The following is a 27,408-nucleotide window of genomic DNA, read 5'->3' as shown; positions in this document are numbered from 1 at the left end:
CTGTAGGAACTGTTCCAGAGTCTATAGAATCTCGGAAGATGACCACCAATGCATCCACTATTTCTAGGGCCACTTCCTTAAGTACTCTGGAATGCATACCATCAGGCCCTGGGGATTTATCGGCCTTCAATCCAATCAATTTCCCCAACACCATTTCTCTAATACTGACTTCTTTCAGTTCCTCTCTCTCACTAAGCCCTGTGTTCCCCAACATTCCTGGTTCTCCTCTGATAGTTCTCCTCTTAATTATGATAGAGGTATCTCGCTGAACTCTGTAGCTTTCTACTGGGGGATTTAAGGTAAATGCCTTTAAATATTGATGGCTCTCTTAAATATTTTACTGCAACATTACTTAGGCTTAACTCTTGGATTCTCTACTCGGAATAAGATTATGCTTTCTTTTCCTAGAACGATTAACGTTCCGATTGTTTTATTCATCAAAGTGTGAATTGCATGTTTGGCTCTTTGATAAACTTTTATATAATTTAGAAAATATATTGTCTCATATAGTCTTCTGTATTTCAACTTGAGAACCCATCTGTGTACTCTCTTTAGTGGGGAGGTACATTATTGAGGAGAGATACCCAGTTCTTTATAATATTCAGGTTGTTATAATCTGGCCAAAACTAGTTAAAAAGGCTACCTGGAGAACGATAATATTCTCTGATGGTTCCTTTCCTTCCGGGAGAGTTAGATCAGTCTTTAGACCCATTCAGGTGTCTGTGAGATCTGTCTTTCTCAACCTTAAGTGAGAGTGATCATCTGGGGAGTACACCTGATCTGGGATGGTCCCAAAAAGGGGCTAAGATTAGAATCTATTTCAGTATCATTCTGGTAAACCTGCACTGCACTACCTCCAAGGCCAGTTTATCCTTCCTAAGGTGTGGTGTTTACAGTACTCCAGGTGTAGTCTAACCAGGACTTTGTATAGCTGTAGCATAATTTCTATTCCCTTGTATTCTAGATCTCTCGATATAAAAAGCATTCCATTAGCCTTTTTGAATATATTTTGTACCTATTCACGACATTTTATTGATCTATGCACATGGACTCCTTAATCTCTTTGGAGCTCCACTACTTCTAGCTTTTCAACCTTTAGAAAGTACTCTCCTCCATCCTTTTAAATCCAAAGTGGATGATGTCACACTTGCTTTGATTGAAATACGATTGCCAGAAGTTTTCCCATTCACTTAATCTTTTAATATCTCTTTGCAATTTTAAGCTTCCATCTACACTGTTTACAATGTCACCTCTCTTTGTATCATCAACAATCTTGGATCTGTGACTCTCTATCACATCATTTAAGTCATTAATAAATTCAATGAATAACTGAGGCCCCAGCACAGATCCCTGTGGGATGCTACTGGTCTCATCCTATCAATTTCATTACCGGCCCATTATCCCTACACTCTTGTCACCATCTACTGAGTCAATCTCCTAACCGGATCAATAATTTGTCTTCAATTCCATAAGCTTCAACTTCAACTAACAATCTCTTATGAGGGACTTTATTGAATGCCTTCTGGAAATCCATATAAATAACATCCATAGGCATTCCCCTGCTGACTACTTAAGTCACCACTTCAAAAAATTCAATTAGGTTCATCAGGCATAACCTCCCTTACAAATCCATGCTGGCTCTCTCTGATCAACTAAAAACTTTCAACGTGTTCAATCACTCTATCCTTAATTAATAACTTCCCTACAACCTTCAATTTCTTGGGATGGGAAAGGAGAACCTTCTATTGTAAGATCATGGTCAGAACCTTCATTGCAAAAGCCAAGACGGTCTTTGTGGCCTCTTTGCAGGGGGTCTTTGTTGCAAATTGCCCTGTAGCTGCCACACACAGGATGGACTTGATTACTGTACACACATCTATCATGATGCTAGAGGTGTGGGTAGTGGACCTAATGCATATTTTCGGATAACCTTTTAGAAGCATTCCTCAGTGCCTGCACATATGTGGTATTCTTGGATAGAATCCTTTATTTTAATGCTTAAACCCTGAGATCTGGATCCTGAGCCTCCTCAGATGAGGCCACACAACTCCTAACTCCCATGCTAATGTTGTTTGCTTCCTCACATTTTGCCTTTAGTTTCTCCTGCCCATTTTGCTCTGTGCACCTCCCTGTGGCTGAAAATAGTTGTTTGGTGTTTCCCTGGTGTTTCTGCCAGTCTCCTACCAGGGTTATGGTGGGAGTTTGGAAGAACCCCCATAGCATTTCCAGACCTACAATATCATAATCAACTGGAATTGGATAAGTATTTGAAAGGAAGACTATCAAAGAATGTGAGAAAGAGCAGTGAAATGAGATATGAAGCGATAGTTCCAGCTGAAGTGCTTTATAGATCGAGTTGTACAACATTTTTAACTTTTGTGCTGTCCCCTACCTTCCCTCCCTCCCTCAATCCACCCTCCGTCTCTTTCCTTTCCACCCTTTCCCCTCCCTCTTCTTCTCCATCCCTCTGCCACTTCCTCCTCCTTTGGTTCTTTCCTATCCTGTCAGCTCACTCCCTCTCCTCCCTCTGCACTCTACTCCATAATTTTAAATGGAGAGATAGAAAATCAGATGGGCAATTTTATGATCTTAGAAGCCTGCTCCTCACAGACAAAGCTTAAGGTTCAGATAATAAAGACTCTATACTACCTGTAGTGCTTTGCCAGGCACTAACACATTGATGAGGGTTAAATGATTTTATGAATCACATTTGCAAAGTTTGAGCAGTTATGTACAAAATAGTACACTGAGCATTGTCCTGCTTTGATGTTAATTTGCATAATAAGTAGAAACTTTAGGGTGTAAAAACAAGAAATGCTGGAACCACTCAGCAGGTCTGGCAGCATCTGTGGAAAGAGAAGCAGAGTTAATGTTTCGGGTCAATGACCCTTCCGACCCTTCCGATGAAGGGTCACTGACCCGAAACGTTAACTCTGCTTCTCTTTCCACAGATGCTGCCAGACCTGCTGAGTGGTTCCAGCATTTCTTGTTTTTATTTCAGATTTCCAGCATCCACAGTATTTTGCTTTTATTTTAGAAACTTTAGGGTACTATTTTCCCATTCATTTAGTTGCTAGTGGAGATGTGATGATGGATGGCAGACTCCCATGATCAAACTATCTATTTTAAGCAAAGTGGTGTCGTATAATGTGATGTGACAATTTCTGATGCCTGGATTTAATTTATTGACATAGGGGAATATCTATATTTTTCAATGCATTTCATTATTTTTTGCAGCTTGCAAATAAACTGGTAGATGCACCTGATTTTGCTACTCATAAGGTTGTCCAATAAAATGCCACAAAGATAAGTACAGATAAGGGACATCATTAACTTATCTTTTTAGAGAAATCTGTGGCTTCTTTTCACAACATTTTTAACTAATTTCTGAGTATTTATGTGTTAATTGGAACAGCCAAACTTCAGACAATTATGGAGCGCATGATCCGTTAACCAATATAACTACTTCACTCTTCATTAATCCAGCTCTTGAGTGTGCAAATTCGGGGTTTTTTTTTTAAAAAGCACTAAATTTAAGAATTGTACAAAAGGTACTAGGTTTTCAATTTTTGCAAGGTAAACTCTGTAAAATTAAGTGGTACTAAGGAAGTGAATATGCATCTTTAGACTCACTATTTGTTAATTTATTCTTCACAGATCATGCTTTGGTGAATACATCAAGGTGTTTTACTGTATTATGCATAGTTTTCGATTAACCATTATATAAATCAACAAAATTCAGCAATAATGTTATAAAAGTTAACACTTCTAAAAACAGAAAAGTTCATTTTTATTAATTCTGTTGAAGATATAATTGTGCCAGCTATGAAATCTGTTGTCCAATACAACTGTACAAATAATGCACTACCATTTTCTATTAATTTTGCTCCCATTTGTACATGCCTATGTGCAGAGAAAAATATAGCCACTTTTGTTATAATCTAATATTAAACGTAAGTGAAGATGAATTTACCCTGTCAGTGCCAAGATTTATAATATATACCCAAGAGAAGTTAGGAAATAATAGTTGTCAGGATGTAAAATTATGTTTATATGTGTTTAGATAGCAACAGCATCCCTGGTGGATGATCATGACATTCTATAAACATCTATTGTGCTCTGCTATGCGTAGATGGAGGAACATTTATTGAGTTTTAAGCCTTGAGGACCGCAGAAACATTTTTGCATCTTGTCCAAAAATGAATTTAGGTTGCCAATTTATCATTGTTTTCATTGTGCATTTTATTGTTCTGTGTTTTAAAACTGCCATATTCTGCAGTGTTTAGAAGTACACAGTAGTAAGAAAATGTTGAAAGGCAGAAATGTAGCAACTCACAAAATGTTTAAACATTTTAGATCTTTTGACTTCTGGAAAAAAACAAAACTTGCATTTTTATAGTACTTTTCACGACCTCGGAATGTCGCATAGCAGTTTGCAGCCAATAAAGTACCCTTGAAGTATAGATACTGTTGTAGGAAATGTGGCAGCCAATTTGTGCACATCAAGCTTCCATAAATAACAACGTGATAATGACCAGATAATCTGGGTTTTATTTGAGGCATTGATTGAGGGATAAATGTTGACCAGGAGATAACTTTGCTGCTCTTCTTCAAAATAGTGGTATGGGATATTTTGCATCCCCTCGAGAGAGAAGACAGAGCCTTGGTTTAACATCTCATTCAAAAGCTGACACCATTGACAGTGCAGCACACCCTTTAAGACTACACTGGAGTGTCAGCACTGTCTGGAAAAGTACTTGAACCTATAACCTTCTGACTCAGAGGCTAGAATGCTACCACTGAGCCATGGCTGATACTACTCAAAGTTCCATCCAGAACTGAACTGATTGTCCCTAGCCATTTGAAGTAAAGTTGCTTGAAAAACAGGCAGCCATGTGACAACCTTCTAAGGTCATCTCTGTTCCTAACATCAAAATATTTTGTCATTGTCTGTCATGCAGGCCCAATTTGCCAAGAATGAGGCATATTAATTTTGTCTTATGAACATTGATTTTAAACTTGCTGGGAAGAATTGAAGGCCTGTTACAAGGGCTGCCAGACACTTAGCTGCTACATTTGCATACTAACGGACAGTGCTTGTGGAGACAAAAGGACCATTCCCTGACTCATTCAACCCACAATGGATTTTGATCACCAGCCATTGGAAGTGTAAGGAAGAGCATTCCAGAGACTGCAAAGGTGATACAATCCACAAAAGCCAGGACTGGTTAAACCAGCTGGTCACATGACTATGGCTGGTCCAAGGTTTTTTGAACTAGCCACAGAGTTTTTGAACTCAGGAAGACTGTTTGCTCCTGGAGTGAGAAGACCTTTCCTGTCTGCTCCCATCTCTTTCTCACAAGCCTCTGGACCCACTGAGGACACATAAACTTTAAGAGGGAAAAGTCTCCTACATCAAACAAGTTTAAGAAGAATACTGGGCCTCAACGAAAAGCCAGACCTACCTACAATCAAGGACTTTACAGCGAGCTCGAAGGACAGTAACCAAAACTGTTATGATATTGCCTCAAACTTTTCCACTTTATTTCTTTTGCTCTTTTCTGTCTCTTTCTGCAGGTGTGTGTTGCATATGCATGTTAGTGTGGGCGCATCCCGTATCCGTAGGCGTTAACCGAATTAGAGTTTAAGATTAATAAAGTTCAACCTTTTTTCTGTGAACCTAAGAAAACCTGTTTGACTAGTTTCTTTGCCTTATAATTGGAAGTTCGTGAACAAGAATTCACTAAGGGAGAGCTAAAAAAAATGCTGTGTTTAAAATTAAACCCTGATAGCCCAGGTGAAGGCTGAGAGGGAACCCTAGACCCCTTTCTCACCTGGCCGTAACATTGTCTCTTAGAAAGAGTGGGAGCAAATTTTGGGCCATTTATCTGCCCAACATGTGTCCCACACTTTCTTCCAAGTGTGAAAACTGGATTTCACCCATGTTATGGTCATTTTAAGACAAAAAGAGCAGAATCTTACTGCCTTAATCTCTGAAGCACCGGTGGGATCATTTTCGGGTTACGAACCTGACCTCCTGATTAGAAGGCTTTCCAGTTGCTCTTTACCAGAGCAAATCAATTAAGAGCCTGCCTCCAGGCTTCCTGACCAATTAGGGAGGGTGGGTGGAATGATGTGGCCATTTTGCCAGAGGAAAGATTTCTGATTATAGGGATCATAGATGTTTCAGAAAAGCTCAGCAGCACTTGGATTTTTCAGGCACCAGAATGAAGAGGAGACCTGGGAATGAAGCCCCGCCGGGTCCCTCACTCTTACCTAGGTGGCCAACTGAGGGGCTGCAGTGAGCTGAGCTCCCAAGGATGAGAGGAAGAGGACAGCCTCTCCAACCAAGCAGGTGTGGGTGGAAGTGGCCGAGGAAGTCAGCAGCCAGAGTTTGTTCCCTCAAAAAACCTGGAGACCATGCACAAAGAGGATTCAGGGCCTCAGGAGCGCATGATAGACGAGTGGCATTAAATATTCAGGTACCGATCCCCACACGCTTACTTGCCCGGCATTCTCCTGCACAGCACTCCTCAGGCCAACACACTTTGCAGCTCGACTCATTCCTCTCTTTGCAGACACATCACGTCCCCATCAGAACAGAACTCACCCTCACCCTCAACCCTATTGCCCTCTCAAGCCCATGCCCCACAGTCACTCTCCACAAATGGTGTCCTCTGCACACAAGCTGCTATGAGCGCTTACACCACCCTGATTTCTTGCAGCAGAAGAGAGCACAGAGGACAGGCAGGGGCTGGGCCTCCAGTGCTAGGCACCTTATCAGCCACTGGCAATGCATGCCTGCCTGTTCCACTGGGAAGGAGGTCTTGGTCCATGAAGCCTCAGATGTCAGCAGCAACCTGCCATGAGAGCATGAAGCCTCTTGAGGCACTGTTGCTTAGACATGTCGAGAGAGATGATGCTCTGCCTGTAGAACCTGTGTTGGGGATCTTGTCTCCCTCCAGTTGGATCTCTGTGTCCATCCCCTCTGCCCTATGGAAAGGCATGCGGCATATCTGTCAGACTGGGACTGCGGCAGGTGGTGAGGGAACCAATAAGAGGGAAAAATCTACTAGACCTTGTTCTCACCAATCTATCTGTTGCAGATGCATCAGTCCATGACAATATTGGTAGGAGCAATCCTTGTGAAAATGTCTTCACATTGGGGATACCCTCCATTGGGCTGTGTGGCACTACCACCGTGCTAAATGGGATAGATTCGGAACAGATCTTGCAGCTCAAAACTGGGCAACCATGAGGCGTTGTGGACCATTAGCAGCAACAGAATTGTATTTAACCACAATCTGTAACCTCATGGCCTGAAATATCCCCCTACTCAACTATTATCATCAAGCCAAGGGGCCAACCCTGGTTAAATAAGAATGCAGGAGAACATGCCAGGAGCAGCACCAGGCAAACCTAAAAATGAGGTGTCCCTGGTGAAGCAACAACAAAGGACTACTTGCATGCCACACAGCAGAAGCAGCATGCCATAGACAGAGATAAGCGATCTCACAACCAACGGATCAGATCAAAGCTTCGCAGTCCTGCCGCATCCAGTCAAGAATGACTGCAAATATCTTCATCCTCATCAAATGAGAATCCCTGCACATAAAGCACCACCTGCCCGACCTGTGGCAGAGCATGCAGATTCAGAATTGGACTATTCAGTCACCTAAGGACCCACAACCCTGGAGTGGAAGAAAGTCATCCTTGGTCCCAAGGGACTGCCTCAGAAGAAGAAGAAGAAGACCCTTGTGCCTTCCTCCTTTCAAATATCCATAAACTGCAACCTGGCCAGGCTGTAGTGCAGGAGCAAGAGGTGGAAGAGGAAGAAGAGACTGATGAAGAAGAAACACCATCCCTCAATCTCACACCCAAGGTATAGAATATAAGAGCAGTGAGGTTAAGCTGGAACTGTATAAATCATTGGTTATGCCACAACTTGAGTACTATGTGCAGTTCTGGATGAAAGGATGTAATTGCACCAGAGAAGGTACAGAGGAGATTTACGAGGACATTGCCAGGACTGGAAAAATGCAGCTTTGAGGAAAGTTTGGACAGGTCGCCTTGGAACAGAGAAAGTTGAGGGGAGAACTGATTGAACTGTACAAAATTCTGAGGGGCTTGGATAGAGTGGAGGTGAAGGGCCTATTTACCTTAGCAGCAAGGTCAGTGACTAGGGGGCATAGATTTAAAGTGATTGGTAGAAAATTAGCAGGGAGATGAGGAAATACTTTCTCACCCAGAGGGTGTGGGGGTCTGGAACTCACTGCCTGAAAAGAGAGTTGAGGCAGAAACCCTGAACTCATTCAAAAGAAGTCTGGATATGCACCTCAAGTGCCGTAATCTGCAGGACTACGGACGAAATGCTGGAAGGTGGGATTAGAATGGGTGGAACGTTTTTCAGCTGGCATAGACACGATGGGCCAAATGGCCTCTTTCTGTGCCATAAACCTTCTATGATTCTATGATTCCAGGGTGTCACAGCAGTTCAGCAACCTGCCCTCCAGCACATTGCTAGGGCAACAATGCCATGGGGAAGTGGCAATGAGATTATGGAGCATGAAAAAGCTGCTCTCTCTCAGGATGACACGTTTCGTTCTCCCACCACCAACACTCCACCAGTGAATCAAAACAATGGGTTATCTTTAAGGAAGAGATGCTTGGGGTAATGAAACAAAAAAAGAGGGTATCTGATGCAGGTCGGGTGAACTCATCAAGTGGGAACCAGGCCATATACAATAAGTTGAGAGGGGAGGTGAAGAGGAAAATAAGACTGTCAAAGAGAGAATATGAAAAAGAATGGAAGCCAAATTAAAAAGGAACTCAAAGATCTTGTACCAGCAAGTAAATAGCAAGTGAGGAGTGGTGTGTGATTGCCTTTAAGAGTGATGTCCCTTTACGATCTTAAGTGATCAGAAGAGATTAGCATGCACAATTAAAGCTCATGGGATTGGGGGTAAGGTACTGGCATGGATAGAGAACTGGTTGGCAGACAGGAAACAAAGAGTAGGAATAAACGGGTCTTTTTCCGAGGGGCAGGCAGTGACTAGTGGGGTACCGCAGGGATCAGTGCTGGGACCCCAGCTAGTCACAATATATATTGATGATATAGATGAGGGAAATAAATGTAACATATCCAAGTTTGCAGATGACACAAAGCTGGGTGTGAGTTGTGAGGAGGATGCAGAGAAGATCCAGTGTGATTTGGACAGGTTGAGTGAGTGGGAAAATACATGGCAGATGCAGTATAATGTGGATAAATGTGAGGTTATCCACTTTGGTGGCAAAAACAGAAAGGCAGATTATTATCTGAATGGCGATAGATAGGGAAAGTGGGAGGTGCAGCGAGACCTGTGTGTCCTTGTGCACCAGTCGCTGAAAGTAAGCATGCAGGTGCAGCAGGCAATTAAGAAGGCAAATGGTATGTTGGCCTTCATAGCGAGAGGATTCGACTACAAGAGCAAGGATGTCTTGCTGCAATTATACAAGGCCTTGGTGAGACCACATCTGGAGTATTGTGTGCAGTTTTGGTCACCTTATCTGAGGAAGGATGTTCTTGCTACGGAGGGAGTGCAGCGATGGTGCACCAGACTGATTCCTGGGAGGACAGGACTGACGTATCAAGAGAGATTGGGTCGATTAGGCTTGTATTCGCTAGGGTTTAGAAGAATGAGAGGGGATCTCATAGAAACCTACAACATTCTAATAGGACTGGACAGACTAGATGGGAAGGATGTTCCCGATGGCCGGGGAGTCCAGGACTAGGGGTCACAGTCTAAGGACAAGGGGTAAGCCATTTAGGACTGAGATGAGGAGAGATTTCTTCACCCAGAGAGTGGTGAACCTGTGGAATTCTCTACCATGGAAAGCAGTTGAGGCCAAATCATTAAATATATTCAAGAAAGAGTTAGATATAGTTCTTGGGGCTAAAGGGATCAAGGGATACGGGGAGAAAGCGGGAGCTGGTTACTGAATTTGGATGATCAGCCATGATCGTATTGAATGGTGGAACAGGCTCGAAGGGCCGAATGGCCTACTCCTGCTCCTATTATTCTATGTTTCTATGTTCTCTGTTTCTAAGATCTTTATGCTAATGAGCCAAGGACGCAGTCATGTGTAAGAGGAGGAGTGGGGCCTATTAGGGACAGAGAGGGTAATATATGATTAGAGGTATAGGGCAAGACTAATTTACTTAATGAGTACTTTGCATAAGTGTTCATGAAGGAAATGGAGGCTGACAAAATATCAGTAGAAGCAGAGAGAGCAGGAGTAACGGATAGGATAAAAATTGAGAGGGGAGAGGTACTAAAAAGATTGACTATGCTTAGGATTGATAAGTCACCATAAGGTCCGGATGACTTTCATCCCAGGTTGCTAAAGGAAGTGGGAGTGGAGATAGCAGAAGGGCTTGCCATAAACTTCCAATCTTCCCTGGATACGGAGAAGGTGCCAGAGGATTGGAGTATGGCAAATGTGACAATCTTATTCAAGAAAGGGTGTAAGGATATTCCCAGCAACATCAATGGTGGGTAAGGTTTTAGAAACAATAATAAGGGAAAATATCAATGGACACTTAGAGGGGTTCGAGTTAATTAAGGATAGCCAGCATAGATTAGTAAAAGGCAGATCATGCTTGACTAATCTAATTGAAATTCTCTGATGAAGTAACAGAGAAGGTTGATGAAGGGAATACAGTGGATGTTATTTATATGGATTTTAAGAAAGCATTTGTTAAAGTACCACATAAAAGGCTGGTTAAGAAAATTGGGGCTCATGGAATAGGAGGGTCAATATCCAATTGGATTAAAAAATGGATTAAAGACAGAAAACAGCGTGTCGTAGTAAATGGTTGCTTTCAGACTAGAGGGTCAGTCCTGGGACCAGTGCTTTTTTTGCTATATATAAATGACTTAGATCTTGGAATACAGAATTGAATCTCATAATTTGCTGATGACACCAAACTTTTGCATTCCTTACACCATCAACATTCTGTCAGCAATCTGTCGAGATTGTAATTATGCTGAAGTTTTTACTTTTCATTTTCATGGAGGTGAGGGAAACTGCGAGGATGATATGAACCACCTGCAACAGGACGTAGATAGGCTAATAGAATGAGCAGAGAGGTGGCAGATGGAATTTAATACTGACAAGTGTGAGGTGATGCATTTTGGTGGAAGGGAATAGTGTGAGACAATATATACTTAATGGCACAGTTCTAAAGAGTGTGCACGAACCAAGGGACCTTGGTGTGCATGTGCACAGATCTTTGAAGGTGGCAGGACATATTGAGAGAGTGGTTAGAAAAGCATATGGGATGTTGGGCTTCATAAATAGAGGTATTGAATACAAAAGCAGGGAAGTTATGCTGAACCTTTAGAAAGCTCTGGTTAGGGCCCAACTGGAGTATTGCGTCCAGTTCTGGTCACCACACTTTAGGAAGGATGTGAGGGCCCTTGAGAGGGTACAGAGGAGATTTACCAGAATGGTTCCAGGGATGGGGGGATTTAGTTACAAGGTTAGGTTGGAAAAGCTGGGTTTGTTCTCCTTAGAACAAAGGAGATTGAAGGAGATGTAATACAAGTGTACAAGAATATGACTGGCTTAGATAAGTTAGACAAGGAAAAACTGTTTCCATTAACAAATGGTACAAATACTAGGGGACACAGATTGAAGGTTTTGGGCAAAACATGCAAGGGGAAAATGAGGAAGCACTTTTTCACACTGTGGGTGATAATGACTTGGAACTCATTGCCCACAAGGGTGGTGGAAATGGAGATGATTAATGACTTCAAGAGGAAGTTGGATAGCCATCTGAGAGAAATAGACTTGCAGGGCTACGGGAATCGAGCCGGGGAGTGAGACTAACTACATTGCTCCATGGAGAGCTTGCATGGACCCGATGGGCCAAATGGCTTCCTTCTGTGCCATAAATGACACTATAAATGTTTGTTTTGTGATGGCTTTTATTTTTCCATTGTAGCCAAGAGGACTCTGATGGTCAGATGGTCAGAGGGGAGGTAAGATGTTGGACTGTTCTTGAATGAGGAATTGGGGTTGCGCTCACCGGTACTGCAGTCGGACTATCTGATCACGGACTGCCCAGCCAGAAAGTGATTATGTTCGTCTTCCTCCTCTTCTTCCTGTTCCTCAGCTGCTTGCCGTGTACCTGGTGACAAGGGCTGTTCGCTCATGATGCCGAGGTTATGTAGAACGCAGCAGACCGCAATGAACGCACTCTGGAGCATACTGCAGGGCTCCTCCAGAGAAGTGCAGGCAGAGGAAGTGCTTAGTTGTCCCAGTGGTATGCTCAATGACATTTCTTGTGACATGATTGTTCTCATTATATGCAAGCTGTCCATATGTGCGTGAATTTCCCACCGGAGTCATGAGACAGGTGATCAGCGGATATCCCTTGTTGCAAACCAGTCACACTCTGGTTTTTCATGGTGGCCCAAATGCTGATGGTACAGCGGATTTGTGCAGAATAAAGTCTGCTGCCAGGATACCAGACACTGATCTGCATGATATGCTGAGTATGCTCGCACACCAGCTGGAGATTGAGGGAATGGAAACATTTGCGATTGTGGTACATGCGACAAGTGTGCAGTCAAATGCTCCCTGTACTATGTGAAGCCCACTATCCCACTATGTATGCAAACTCTGCCTGTTTCTCTCTGGAAAGAGAGAATACAATGTATTCCCCTCTCTTTGCATACAGAGCGTCAGTGAGCTCCTTTAAACAGCAGTGGATGGCGAATTGCAAGCTGTTGGAGATTTCGCCTGTTTAGCCTGGAAAGAGCCTGATGTGAAGAAGTGTACCTTTACAGTTACTGGCAATGCTGTTCTCACCTTGCTCTGAGGCTGCAGGTCTGCCTGTAACAGGTGAGAGATTTCAACAACCACTTCCTTGGAGAAGCGGAAAAGTTGTACACATTATTCTTGACTTAGGTTGAGGGAGCAGAGTTGCTCCCTAGAGACCCTGGGCAGATATGGTCACATGCTGAAAACCCTTCCCCTCCTCCTCCTTCCTTTTCGAGCAACTTGTCCTCCTCTGTATCGCCTTTGCTCATTCCCTATATCAAGGTGCAGGACAAGTGAGATAGAAACTACAGGACTTACGACTTGGAGCAAGTGTTGTCAGCAGAACCCTTGAATTCACACCATTACCTTTACCACATGCCACATCACTGCCTGGAAACTTCACCAGTTTGAACCAGCAATACATTAGTTGATGTTCCCTTTAAATAGTGTTGGTAGGTGGTTCTTCCTGTGGCTGAATGCATGTTCAGCTGTCCAAGGTTAAGAGTTAACTGGAGAGTTGAGGTCAAAAATGGCATTACTAGAGTAAAATCATTGTGAAAAGCTGACTGACATCATGGTCTACCTACTCTGCATCTTCTGCTGCATGCTTCCAGTGCCTGTGCTAACGACCTACCCAGAATGGTTTGTCCCATTTTGGACCCAAAGTGACACCCGTAGCCCCGAAAATATTGGTGCTATGCAACCGAAGTTTGCGGCTTGAGTGTTTTGGCTACGTAAATTTTCATCTTCACATCCTGGATGGTAATCTAATGGATTGGATCTCCTGGGCTTTATAGAATCTGTCCAATTTTCATTTCACTCATTTTAAAGGAATGAAAATCAGGTAGATTCTACATTCCATTGTGCCAGATTATTAGTTAGATGGTGAAGATGAAAATATACTCATGCGTGTCTGAGTGGGTGTTTTCTATAAACATCAGACCCGGATCTTCCTTTCAGGTCTGATGTTCCAGTGAAATGGATTTTCTTTCTCAGGTTGCCACAACTCAGATCCAGATTACTGGGTCAGGGGTGGTTGCAGATGATTAAAACTCTTGGCCATCAAAAGTGCTCAGCCAAAGAATCCTGCTGCCACAAAACCAAAAAGGCAGTTAAAGAAACAGAAGTGCAGCGAAGACTAATTGAACTGCAAATAGCTTTCACATGGTGGCCTCAAAAAGTGAACGGGAGGAATATCCATCAGGGATACAGGAGTGGTCTTGTCTCAGCCCTGCTGCCATTGGCCTGCTGTGAGTAGCGAAGGGGTGGGCACCGATGTTCTGGATAGTGGGAGGAAAATCTAGAGAGGGCTGTGAGGAGGTGGTAGGCTTCACTGCTCATATTTTCTGGTGCATAAAATTATGCCAAAATCTAAATTTGAGTGCATTTTCAGTCACCACTTGCATTAAATACGGTGCCTCTAATTTACATAGGCACTTTCATTGAAAAATATGGGTGGGTATAGGAATTTATAATAGCAATATGAAAATAAAGAGAGAATACGTGCCTTAAAAATGGGGACTAAATTACATTTGTGTACCTTTGTCCAAATATCCCTCGTACGTGAGTCTTGCAAAGCCTGAAGACTACATTTCATCTTGACTGGAGTTACCAGCTTCATTATTTTGAGACACATCCAGGTTGTAGATAGTTTCAGGGATCAATAATCATTGTACATTTTCTAGATTCAGGATTTGATTGTAGAGTTTTGGCACAGAAATGGGATTTCTCATTATTGTTGTAAATCAATATGGGATGGTAAAAACATTTATTTAGAGATACAGCGCTGAAACAGGCCCTTTGGCCCACTGAATCTGTGCCAACCAACAACCACCCATTTATACTAACCCTACAGTAATCCCATATTCCCTACCACCTACCTACTCGAGGGGCAATTTACAATGGCCAATTTACCTATCACCTGCAAGTCTTTGGCTGTGGGAGGAAACCGGAGCACCCGGCGAAAGCCCACGCGGTCACAGTGAGAACTTGCAAACTCCGCACAGGCAGTACCCAGAATTGAACCTGGGTCCCTGGAGCTGTGAGGCTGCAGTGCTAACCACTGCACCGCCCTGATTCTCAAAAAATAACATCATGGCCTAATAATTTATAATAATATCATTGGTGTTCATACTAGTCAGATCACTGGAATAATTGGCTTTGTGCATAAGGTTTTTCCAGCAACATTGTAAAAGCTGGCTGTACGGTGCTACAATCATTTGTCCTGTTTCTTATAAAGTTTGACAAAGAAGTACAAACTGGAGATTGTTGGATTGTATCCATGTTATCTTAGTAATAATAAATAAGAAAGTTGTTTGTATAGTGTCAGTCACATAACACAGTATTCCTAAATAGGTCAGAAAATATTATTAATGGAGGATTTACTTTATTACATTTTTGTGAGGATTTTATAGTCTTCATGGACCAATTCATTATGAGTTTGTATGCCTGTACATACCATGTTGTTAACAAAGTACATAGTTAGTTCTTAATTTAGAAATGTCACTGTGATCACTTTGACAATAAGTTAATTAACAAGGAATTAGGTGGTTATGGAATTTATCACATGCTCAACTCCCAGTGCCTCAGAAGTCATTGTGATTTTCTTCCAATAGACTTTGAGCTAAATGTTTAGCACCTCTTGTCACTCCTCAATACCTTTTTTCTCTTCACGCTAGATGCAGAAGATAACAAATTGTTTTATTTTGGTCATGACATTTTTACTATCATCTTTCTTGTGCTTACAGATATTTAGCAAGTAAGTTTAGAAAGGGAAATTTGATTGTCATTTTGGTATAATTAAAACTTATTACAGTTCAGGCTTTCTCCAAGTATTTTTCTGTTGCATGTTGACTGTAGAAAGGCACTTATCACAAGCAGATTGAGTTGCCCATGACCGAAAACCACCTCCATCAACAACAATAATATACAGACTTTAACAGTTAAATGTTCCAGGGTGCTTCACAAGGGTGTTATCAAACAAAATTTGATATGGAGCAACATAAGGAGATACTAGGGCAGATGACCAAGAGGTACATTTTAAGGACTGTCTTACAGGCTTAAAGGATGAGAAAGAGGTAGCCAGATGAAGAGGTTTAGGAATGGAATTTCAGAGCTTAGGATCTAGGCATCTGAAGGCACAGGTGCCAATGGTGGAGCAATTAAAATTGGGGATGTGCAAGAAGCTAGAATTGGAGGAGTGCAGCTATCTTGGAGGAGATTACAGAGATAGGGAGGGGCTTGAAGGGATGGATTTGAAAACAAGGATGAGAATTTTAAAACCTAGGCTCTGCAGGACTAGGAGTCAATGTAGGTCAGTGAGTACAGGAGTAATGGGTGAACAGGAGTTGTGAGTTATGACACGGGTGGCAGAGTTTTGGATCAGCTCAAGTTTACATATGGTGGAAGATTGACGGCTGACCAGGAGAGCACTGGAATAATCAAGTCCAGATATAAGCAAGGGATGGATGAGGATTTTAGCCTCGGATGAGCTGAGGCAGGGACAGAATTGGGCAATGTTACGGAATTCGAAGTAGGCGGTCTTGGTCATGGTGCAGATATGTGGTCGGAAGCTCATCTCGGGGTCAAATATAGCTTCAAAGTTGTGAATGGTGTGGTTGAGCCCCTGACAGTTGCCAGGGAGAGAAATGGTGTCGATGGCTAGGGAATGGAGTTTGTGGCAAGAACCAAAGACAATATCTTTGGTCTTCCCAATATTCAGCTGGAGGAAATTTCTGCATATCCAGTACTGGATGTTGGTCAAGTAGTGTGATAAATCAGAGACAGTGGAGGAGTCGAGAGATGGTGATGCGGTAGAACAGTAGCTTCTTTTCTCTACTGCAAACCATCTTCTTAAACCGCTCTTCCCTGTCTCCTCCACCTCACCTCCCTCTCCCTGTTTTCTCCACCTCACCTCCAACAAGTGTAAAGAACTCATAGATTCTTTGTCACTGAGATTGAGACCACTGATCAACTGCCTCTGCCACTTCTCTCCCTTTCCCTAGCCCACTGGACCAAATTTCCTCTAAGGTTCCTCCCTTCCCTAGCCCTGAACATACATTTTTCTCTAGTTTGTCTCCTGTCTCCCCTCATGCCCTCTCCAAGCTCATCTTTTCCGTGAGACCAATATCTTGCTCCCCCGATTCTATTCAGCTAAATTGCTGACCACCCAACTTACTATCCTGGCTCACATGTTAGCTGATATTGTTAACGATTCTCACTCCTCAGGTACTTTCCCATTCTCCTTCAAATCTGCTGTCATCACCCACCTCCTCAAAAAAAAAATCAACCCTTTACCCTTCTGTACTTGCAAGCTACTGCCCTCAACTCCAACCTCCCTTTCCTCTCCAAAGTCAGTGAACAAATTATCGCCTCACAAATCCATGTCCATCTTACCTGGAATTCCATGTTTAAATTCTTCAAATGAGATTTCCTCCCTGCCACAGTACTGAAGTATCAAAATATCAAAGTCACAAATGACATCCTATGTGACTGTGACAAAGATAAACTATCCCTTCTTGACTAATTGCAGCTTTTGAGATGGTTGACCACACCATCCTCCTCCAAAACCTCTCCACCTTTGTCCAGTTGGATAGGACTGCACTTGTCTGGTCCCATTCTTATCTATTTAATCATAGCCAGAGAATCACCTGCAATGGCTTCTCTTCCTGCTCCCATACCAATACTTATGACATCCCCCAAAGGATCTATAAAAAAATTTGCATTTATATAGCACTTTTCACAACCACTCAAAGCACTTTACAGGCAATGAAGTATCTTTGAAATGTAGTCACTATTACAACATAACCCTTTCTTGTTTCTCAGCTACATGTTGCCCCTCGGCAACATCATCTGAAAACATAGTTGGCTGGATTTTATTCTGGCAACTGGGGGGCCCAGCGGCAGGCCAGAAGCAGGAAAGATCCCGTCTCTCCCCTCCATTGGAACCACCCCTTGCTATTAACAGCAGGCAGCCAATTAACTGCCGCTGTCGGGTCCACCGTCTCTTTAAGGGATGAGCTCTCACCTCCAGAGCTGCCAGCCAAACAGGAGGCCGCAGCTTTGCAGTACTGGCAGTGCCCTGGGGAGCGGTGCCACAGCTAGTATTGCAGGAGGCCCTGCAGTACCAAAGACCCAAGGACAGGTATGTGCGTGCAGGCCCTGGCGACAGGGTTGGAGGTGGGGGGCTTAAAGGTCTTAATTGGCCTGGGATAGGAAGGCCCTCCTTGGCCTTCCCCGCCAGTCTCCAAGGGCAGAATAAAATCCTGCCCACTGTCTGTTTCCACATGTACACTGACAGCACCAGCTCTATCTCAGCACCACCTCTCTCGAACCCTCCAGTGTCTCTAAATTATCAGACTGCTTGTTCGACCTTCAGTACCAGATGAGCAGAAATTTTCTCCAACTATATATTGGAAAAACCGAAGCCATTGTTATTCTGGAGTCTACAGCTATCCTCCTCACTGCCAACTACAGAGCCAATCTTTGTGTCATCAGCAAATTTCCCAATCATGCCCCCCACATTTAAGTCCAAATCATTAATATATACCACAAACAGCAAGTGTCCCAACACAGAGCCCTGTGCAATGCCACTGGAAACTGCTTTCCATTCACAAAAACATCCATCGGCTACTACCCTTTGTTTCCTGTCACTGAGCCAATTTTGGATCCAACCTGCTGCATTACCCTGTATCCCATGGGCTTTCATTTTATTGACCAGTCTGCCATGCGGGACCTTGTCAAAAGCCTTCCTCAAATCCATGTAGACCACATCCACTGCACTACACTTATCAATCCTCCTTGTTACTTTCTCAAAAAACTCAATCAAGTTAGTAAGTCATGACCTTCCCTTAACAAATCCACACTGACCATCCCTGATTAATCCATGCCTTTCTAAATGACAGTTTATCCTGTACCTTAGAATTGATTCTAATAATTTACCCACCACCAAGGTTGGACTGACCGGCCTCTAATGATTTGGCCTATCTCTCGCACCTTTTTTAAACAATGGTATAACATTCGTAGACCTCCAGTCCTCTGGCACCTCACCCGTATCCAGTGAGGATTTGAAGATGATCCTCAGCGCATCTGCTATTTCCTCCCTGGCTTCTTTTAACAACCTGAGATGAAAGCCATCTGGCCCTGGTGATTTATCCACTTTCAAGGATGTTAGATCCTCTGGTACTTCCTCTCTCATTATGCTTTTTGTATCTAATATTTCACACTCCTCCTCTTTTACTACAATGTCTGCATCAACCCTCTCCTTTGTGAAGACAAAGAACTCATTAAGAACCCTGCCCACATCTTCTGCATCCATGCTTAACTTACCTTGTACATCTCTAATAGGCCCTACCCTTTCTTTAGTTATCCTCTTGCTCTTAAAGTACTGATAAAACAACTTTGGGTTTTCCTTGATTTTACCTGCCAATAATTTTTCATGTCCTCTCTTGGCTTTTCTCATTTCCTTTTTTACTTCACCCCTGCACTTTCTCTACTCCTCTAAGCTTTCTAAAGTATGAAGTTTTTTGTGATCGTCATAAGCTTTCTTTTTCTGCTTTAACTTATGCTGTATGCTTCTAGATAACCAGGGGGCGTTAGATTTGGCAGTACCAACCTTTATCTTTGTGGGGACATGCCAACACTGTGACTGTAGTATCTCGCTTTTGAATGCCTCCCACTGGTTTGCCACTGATTTTCCTTCAAGTAGCTGTGTCCAGTCCACTTTCACCAGGTCACCTCTCAATCTCGTAAAATTTGCCTTCCCCCAATTTAGAACTTTTGCTCCTGTTTTATCTTTGTCCTTTTCCATGATTATGCTAAAGCTTACTGTATTATGTTCGCTATCTCCAAAATGGTCACCCAATGCTACTTCATCCAGCTTCATTACCGAACACTAAATCTAGAATTGCGCCCACTCTCGTTGGGCTTGCTTCTCTTATTTGTTTTTTCACTTCCCTTCTAAACCTTCTATATTCCGCCTGGTTCTCAATTACATTATCCACTGGACATCTGTCATTTGCACCCTATTTCTGCTTCATCTTGCCCTCGATCTCTTCTGTCGTTGAGGGAGCTCTGGATTTATTTGCTCTACCTTTTCCACTGTAGGAAAGTACCTTGACTGTACCTGAAGTAATGCCTCTTTAGAGGCAGCCTACTGTTCACTTGCAGTTTGGCCTGCTAATCTTTGATTCCGATTTACCTGGGCCAGATCTATTCTCCCTCCATTGAAATTGGCTGTCCCCCAATTAATTTTCCTCTGGATTGCTCCTTGTCCTTTTCCAGAGCTAACCTAAATCTTATGATGCTATGGACACTGTCACCTAATGTTCCCCCACTGTCACTTGATTCCCTTGACCCATCTCATTCCCCAGAACCAGATCCAGATCCAGCAATGCTTTCTTCCTCATTGGACTGGAGACATACTGATGTAGAAAATTCTCCTGAACACACTCTAGAAGCTCTTTCCATTCTCTGCCTTTTACACTATTACTATCCCAGTCTATATTTGGAAAATTAAGGTCCCCCATTATAACTACTTTACAATTTTTGCCCCGCTCTGTAATGTCCTTGCAAATTTGTTCCTCTATTTATTTCTTGATATATTAGTGCCAGAAGATGAGTGGACATGTTCCCACATGCAAAATGCTTATTGTCAGTGGTAGAAACAAATCATCATCATTCATCATTTAGGCTGGATTCATCCACTGTAAGATATAGCCCTCCTCATGCCTTTTCCACTTCCCTTGCTGTTCTCACCCATGTGATTCCTAGGTATGATATTATGTCATCTCTCCATCTTTTTCTTGGCCTCCCCCTTCTTCTTTTTCCTGTTCTTGGCTGCCACTCCATTAGCCTTTTTGTCCATACTGGAATCTATACTAAAATAAGTGATGGAAGAGCATCTAGAGACAGAAAAATCCAAAAAGCTAAGTCATACGCAATTAACCTGATAAAATTATTTGACGTGGCAACAGAAAGAGTAGACTCGGGTGATGTAGTAGATGCCATATACTTGTATTTTCAAAAGGCCTTCGATATGGTACCACATGGCAGGCTCACGACAAAGGTTAGGGCCTATGGAGTTGAGACAAATAGCTAAATATGAAGCAAATTGGTAAAAAGAAAAAAGCAGAGAGTAAGTTTAAAGGGTTGTCATTAAAATTGGTGGAAGTTAGGAAGCGATGTTTCACAAAGATCGTCGCCAGGACCACTGTTATTCACAATTTAAATTAATGATTTGGACTTAAGAGCAAGTAACTCTATCAAAATTTGTCGATGGTACTAAACTTGGGGTATAGCTAACACTGAGGAACATGCAACATGATACAAGAATAAATTTGAAAACTTGCAGACTGGGCAGTTATATGGCAAGTGAGCATTAGCAGAGGTAAATGTGAAGTGATGCACTTGGTAAGAAAAATAGAAACATCACTTGCAACTTGGAAAATAAGAAACTGAATGAACTACAGAGCAAAGGGATCTAGAGATATAGGTGAACAAATAATTCAAAGCAGCATGACAGGTCAGCAAAGCAAAACCATCTCCAACAAGATATAGTCGAACAACCTGCCCTTGACATTCAATGGCATTACCAACACTGAATCCCCACTGCCATATCCTGGGGTCCACCATTGACCAGAAACTGAACTGGAGCAGCCACATAAATATTGTGGCTACAAGAGCAGGTCAGAGGCTGGGTATTCTGTGACAAGTAACTCGCCTCCTGACTTGCCATAGCCTTTCTATCATCTACAAGGCACAAGTCAGGCGTGTGTAAAACTGGAGTACCCAAAAAATTGATGAGGCATAAAAATTTCAAATGTTGGGGAAGAATTGAATTGCAAAGTGATACTTAACTGCAAAGTCATATTCAAAATGTGACTATTAATCAGTAACACATGAACAAATCACAGGGATGTTGCATGCGTAAGGAAATTTGTTATTTACTCTTGTAACTGTTGTCGAATAAGATATTAAATGCCTATCTGAAAAAATGGTATCCATTCTGTAGAAGGCAGCTTAGATAGCTATTTCCAATTTTTGCCTTTTTTGCAGTTTAATTTTTATTTTTAATTGACTGAAGTGAGTCCACTTACTTTATTTAGTGCGAGCAGACAACAATGTAGTTTAGAAAAAGAAGTCCCAAGTCTTAGAAGACTGAGGAGTGATCTAACTGAGGTTTTTAAAATAGCAAAGGAATTTATTCGGGTAGATACAAATAAACGACTTCCTCTTGTGGGGAATTCAGAACAAGGGGACACATTCTTAAAATTATAGCTATGTCTTTGGGAATGAAAACACTTTTTCATGTAAAGGGTAATGAAAGTCTGGAACTCTTCCAAAAAGCTGAGGATGCTGGGACAATTCAAATTTTCAATTGATTGATTTTTGTTGGGTGAGAATATCTAGCGATATGGAACAAAGACAGGTAAATTGAATTAAAGTACAAGATACAGATCAGCAATTATCTAATAGGGCTGAATTTTGATGAGCTCCTGACATTGGGCTCTATGGTGGGAGGAGCCAGAAGATCGCAGCGCCAACGGACCACCACGGATCCCGACGCCGGGATTGCCAGGCCTGATCTTCCTGGTGGCAGCAACGGTCCGTGGCATCCCCCCCACAGCTCAGCGATGGAATCCGACTTTAAATATTTAAATAAGTCTCATGAATACATTTACAAACAATTCTCTGTGATCTTACCAGCTGTCTGGGATTTTCCCTGCGATGGACGGCACTCACGCGCCTTCAATTTTGAATCCAGGGAAAGCTGGTGCCACCAATTTGGGGAAGGGGGAAACTTAGGATTTTTAGTGTAGTTATGGGGGGGGGGGAGCGTAACGGGGTCAACTCTGCACTTCTAGTTTGGTGGCGGGGGGGATGTGTTGACCTTTGCACTTTGTGCAGTTTGCAGTGGCGGCGGCGGGGAACAAGTCAACTGAGCAATTTAAATGTTTTGTGGGAGAGAGGGCAACTCTGCAATTTAAGTGTTTTGGGGGTGGGGAATGGGGCAAGAATTTATTTGTGGTGCAGTGGGAGAGGTACAGGTTTCAACCCTGCAATTTTTGTGGCAGGTCTGGCAGCCTTTTGAAAATGGCGCCAGCGCCTGTGCAGAGGCAGCTGATGCCGTTCACAGCATTGCTGAGGCCGCACCCCATCACATGATGGGGGGAGGGGTGACCCGCCCTGCATATTTAAATGAGCCGTCGCTGACTAGATCGCGACAGCGTGTGGCCCATACATGTGGGCCACCATTTTCTTTGGGGAAAAGAAAATTCCGCCCATAGAGTGCTCGAGAGGCAGAATGTTCCTGTTCCTATGTCTTGTAACTTACATAATGCTGAAGCACTAGGATTCCTTTTTCATGAATACTGAACATTGTGATGAGATTAGAATTGGCACTTTTCGGGATTATTTGTCCCTTTTTCCACTGAGAGGACTTGGGAACAAAAGTTACAATTAAAACAAAGCGTGTTCATATATATATATTTAAAAATAGCACTAATATGAAAGAAGGTTAAAATATTATTTTTTTCAGGCTGTAAGAAAAATTAAGCAATTTGTTAGCCTGTGTCAATAGTCATTGATTACCTCCAATCCATTGTGTTGGGAGGTCCCAGATTCTCGGCTTTTGGTCGAGGTTGTCTGGGATGTGCCTCTCCTTGGTGTTACCAGGTGTTTTTTTAGTCTACTTTTGAAAAAAACATAGGGACAGTGAAGGTACAAACAAAAGACAGTATTGTCTTGTTCATATCACATCAGGATACCTTTGTTAAATTTCTGGAATAAGCTATCACAATATGAGTAGATATTGAGGAGGGTAAGGGACATGAGATCGACTTATGCATTTCACTGGCACCACGGAACACAAGAAAATATCTGTGGCAGGCCCAAACTGTAAAAAACACTTTCTTCATTTGCGTGGAGTTGTTGAGCACAAGTTTTTCACACTCCACATCTAAATTAACAAATTTTCCATCAGTTAAATCTGTGAAGTGGCTATTTAGCTGCTACAAAGTTATGAAATGAGTGTGACTATGGGTAAACTGTGATTGGCTATTTTTTCTCTTGTTCCCAATAATAATTTATGCATCTGCCAATCTGATTAGTAGCCATTAAACATGGCCAAAAATTGAGCTATTGACTATTAGGAAAAAGAGGAAGATATTTCCCTTCAAGGCAGAAGGCAGTTGTAGCTAAAATTATATAAATAATTTCTTGTCTTTGTATTTTAGTGTGGAAAACCACTTCCAGGTCTCACAAAACAGGATGATTGTTGTGGGAGCGTAGGAATATCATGGGGGTACCATAAATGTACAAAATGCCCTCCAAAACCAGGTAAGCCGTCAAGGTTTTTAAGAGTTATAACTTGAATCCTTAGTGCTGGAGAAACTATTAGATGTCAGCCAGATTGGCAGGCCCAGGTCTAGTCTAAACACTGTTTATATTTTCCTCTTCCATTCACATTGACTAGGTACCTTTATAAAAATAATCACTAATTACATCAAAACTTTTACCCTTTTTCATCTTTACTGGTGAGCATTCTTTCTTTGTGAACTTATTTGATGGAATTTCCTCAATCCAAGTTGTGCTGAAATGTAATAAAAGCAAAATACTGAAGATGCTGGAAATCTGAAATAAAAACAAATGCGGGAAATACTCAGCAGGTCTGGCAGCATCTGTGGAGAGCGAATCAGAGTTAATGTTTCAGGTCAGTGACCTTTCATCAGAACTGGCAGAGGCTAGAAATGTAATAGGTTTTAAGCCAGTAAAGAGGGCAAGAGATAAAAAAAGAGAAAGTGTTGTTAGGACAAGGTCACAAAGAATAACTGACCAGAAGGTCATGGAGCAAAGGCAAATGGTATGTTAATGGTGTGGTGAAAGACAAAGCGTTAGTACAGAGAGGGTGATAATTGGCAGAAAACTGAACAGCCTGGCCCCAAGCACAAATATGAAAAAAACCAGTGGGTAGGCACAGCAGAAACAAACTAAACAAACTAAAATAAAATAAACACATAAAAAAAAGAAAAAATAACTAAAAATAAAAATTAAAAAAGGGGGGGTCCATCATGCTCTGAAATGATTGAACTCAATGTTCAGTCCAGCAGGCTGTAGCGTGCCTAATCGGTAAATGAAGTGCTGTTCCTCGAGCTTGCATTGATGTTCACTGGAACACTGCAGCAATCCCAGGAAAACAGCAGATGTGACGCCACTGTTTAAAAAGGGAGGTAGACAAAAGATGGGGAATTATAGACCGGTTAGCTTAACCTCTGTAGTGGGGAAGATGCTTGAGTCTATTATCAAGGAAGAAATAGCAGGGCATCTCGATAGAAATTGTCCCGTTGGGCAGACGCAGCATGGGTTCATGAAGGGCAGGTCATGCTTGACAAATCTTTTGGAATTCTGTGAAGACATTACGAGCAAGGTGGACAATGGGGACCCAGTGGATGTGGTGTACCTAGATTTCCAAAAGGCCTTCGACAAGGTGCCGCACAAGAGGCTGCTGCATAAGATAAGGATGCATGGCGTTAGGGGTAAAGTATTAGCATGGATAGAGGATTGGTTGACTAACAGGAAGCAGAGAGTGGGGATAAATGAGTGCTATTCTGGTTGGCAATCAGTCACTAGTGGTGTGCCTCAGGGATCGGTGTTGGGACCGCAATTATTTACAATTTATATAGATGATTTGGAGTTGGGGACCACGTGTAGGGTGTCAAAGTTTGCAGATGACACTAAGATGAGTGGCAGAGCAAAGTGTGCAGATGATTGTGAAACTTTGCAGAGGAACATAGATACATTGAGTGAGTGGGCAAAGGTCTGGCAGATGGAATACAATGTTAATAAATGTGAAGTCATTCATTTCGGTAGGAGTAACGGTAAAAAGGATTATTACTTGAATGGTAAAAAGTTGCAGCATGCTGCTATGCAGAGGGACCTGGGTGTCCTTGTGCATGAATCGCAGAAGGTTGGTCTGCAGGTACAGCAAGTAATTAGGAAGGCAAATGGAATTTTGTCCTTCATTGCTAAAGGGATTGAGTTTAAAAGCAGAGAGGTTATGTTGCAGCTGTATAAGGTACTGGTGAGGCTGCACCTGGAGTACTGTGTGCAGTTTTGGTCTCCTTACTTGAGAAAGGATGTACTGGCACTGGAGAGGGTGCAGAGGAGGTTCACTAGGTTGATTCCGGAGTTGAGGGGGTTGGCTTATGAGGAGAGACTGAGTAGATTGGGATTATATTCATTGGAATTCAGAAGAATGAGGGGGGATCTTATAGAAACATATAAAATTATGAAGGGAATAGATAAGATACAAGTAGAGAGGATGTTTCCACTGGCAGGTGAAGCTAGGACAAGAGGGCATAGCCTCAAGATTAGAGGGAGCAGATTTAGGACTGAATTGAGAAGGAACTTCTTCACCCAGAGGGTTGTAAATCTATGGAATTCCTTGCCCAGTGAAGTAGTTGACGCTACTTCAGTAAACGTTTTTAAAGCTAAGGTAGATATCTTTTTGAACAATAAAGGAATTAAGGGATATGGTGAGAGCGGGTAAGTGGATCTGAGTCCACGAAAAGATCAGCCATGATCTTATTGAATGGCGGAGCAGGCTCGAGGGGCCGGACGGCCTACTCCTGCTCCTAGTTCTTATGTTCTTATGTTCTAAATGTGGGCATGAGTTGGTTTCTGTTCCAACTTTCGAATGGAAGCTTATGCTGAAATTTTCCAAGAATCTCATGACTATACATTGGAATGTAAAACTGGTGTAAAACAAGTGGAAATCGGCATAAATAATCCTTTTTTTAAATCCCTATTTATCATAGAAATTATTGAACCAATAAAGCTATCATTTATATACATTAAACACAGCATGTTTATGAAAATGCGATTTTGGAAACTTTTCTTAATGTAACAGATTCTGATACCACAAGAAAGCATACAAAGATACCGAAAATACAATGGGCAGGACTTTATCTGCCAAGGGGCCACAGGTTCAGGTGCAGACAGGGGGTTAAATGGCCAACAAATGCCAACGTGTTGGAAACCCAATGTGATCCCACCCACTTTCAGGTTTTACCAGAGCGTGTTCTGAAGCGAACCGGAAACCCCAGTCAAGTTGTCAGGTCAGTGATTTAAATATTCAAACATGCAATTGATTGTGGCTTTAATGCAAAATTCTGGCTGAACAGCCAGCACACGTGTTTGCTGAGCTTTGTGGAACTTGCCAGGGTTAACAAGTCAAGAGCACAGTGGGGAGTCATTGATCTATGATACTGTCAGTCCAGAAAGCCTTTAAAGGGTGGTTTCACTATGGAAAAGGCTTGTGCTCACTGAACCTGTTCTGAGAGCGTGATTTCACTGCTTCACAGGTGATTTCCAATTTTTTGGAAGTAATTTCACCTGCTTTGGACTTCACTCACCTTGATCTGATCTTCCCTGCCATCAGCCTTCACTGCAGCAGGGGAGTAGCTTATGCAGCTATAGCATGAACCTCTGATGAGGAACAGGAGGAATAGCCATACCAACAGCACCAGCATCAGCAATGCAACCAACAGCAGCTGCCTTCTCCTCAGCCACATGCCGCTCCATGGGACAGAGGGGATAGACACA

At 42.5% G+C, this 27,408-nt stretch overlaps 1 protein-coding gene across 4 annotated transcripts in view; it reads left to right on the top strand.

Moving 5' to 3' along the window:
- The window catches only part of LOC137373618 (latent-transforming growth factor beta-binding protein 2-like), a 773,188-nt gene that overhangs the window by 256,848 nt on the left and 488,932 nt on the right, over nucleotides 1-27,408 (top strand). For all 4 annotated transcript variants that reach the window (XM_068038663.1, XM_068038661.1, XM_068038660.1 and 1 more), the window contains exon 8: nucleotides 24,042-24,144. In XM_068038663.1, coding sequence (XP_067894764.1) covers nucleotides 24,042-24,144 — 103 coding nt within the window. The remainder of the gene's footprint in view (nucleotides 1-24,041; nucleotides 24,145-27,408) is intronic.

The sequence above is a fragment of the Heterodontus francisci genome, chromosome 9 (genome assembly GCF_036365525.1).
Source record: "Heterodontus francisci isolate sHetFra1 chromosome 9, sHetFra1.hap1, whole genome shotgun sequence".
NCBI lineage: Eukaryota > Metazoa > Chordata > Chondrichthyes > Heterodontiformes > Heterodontidae > Heterodontus > Heterodontus francisci.
The sequence above is the reverse complement of the archived record's forward strand: the minus strand, read 5'-3'. Positions and strand labels throughout refer to the sequence as shown.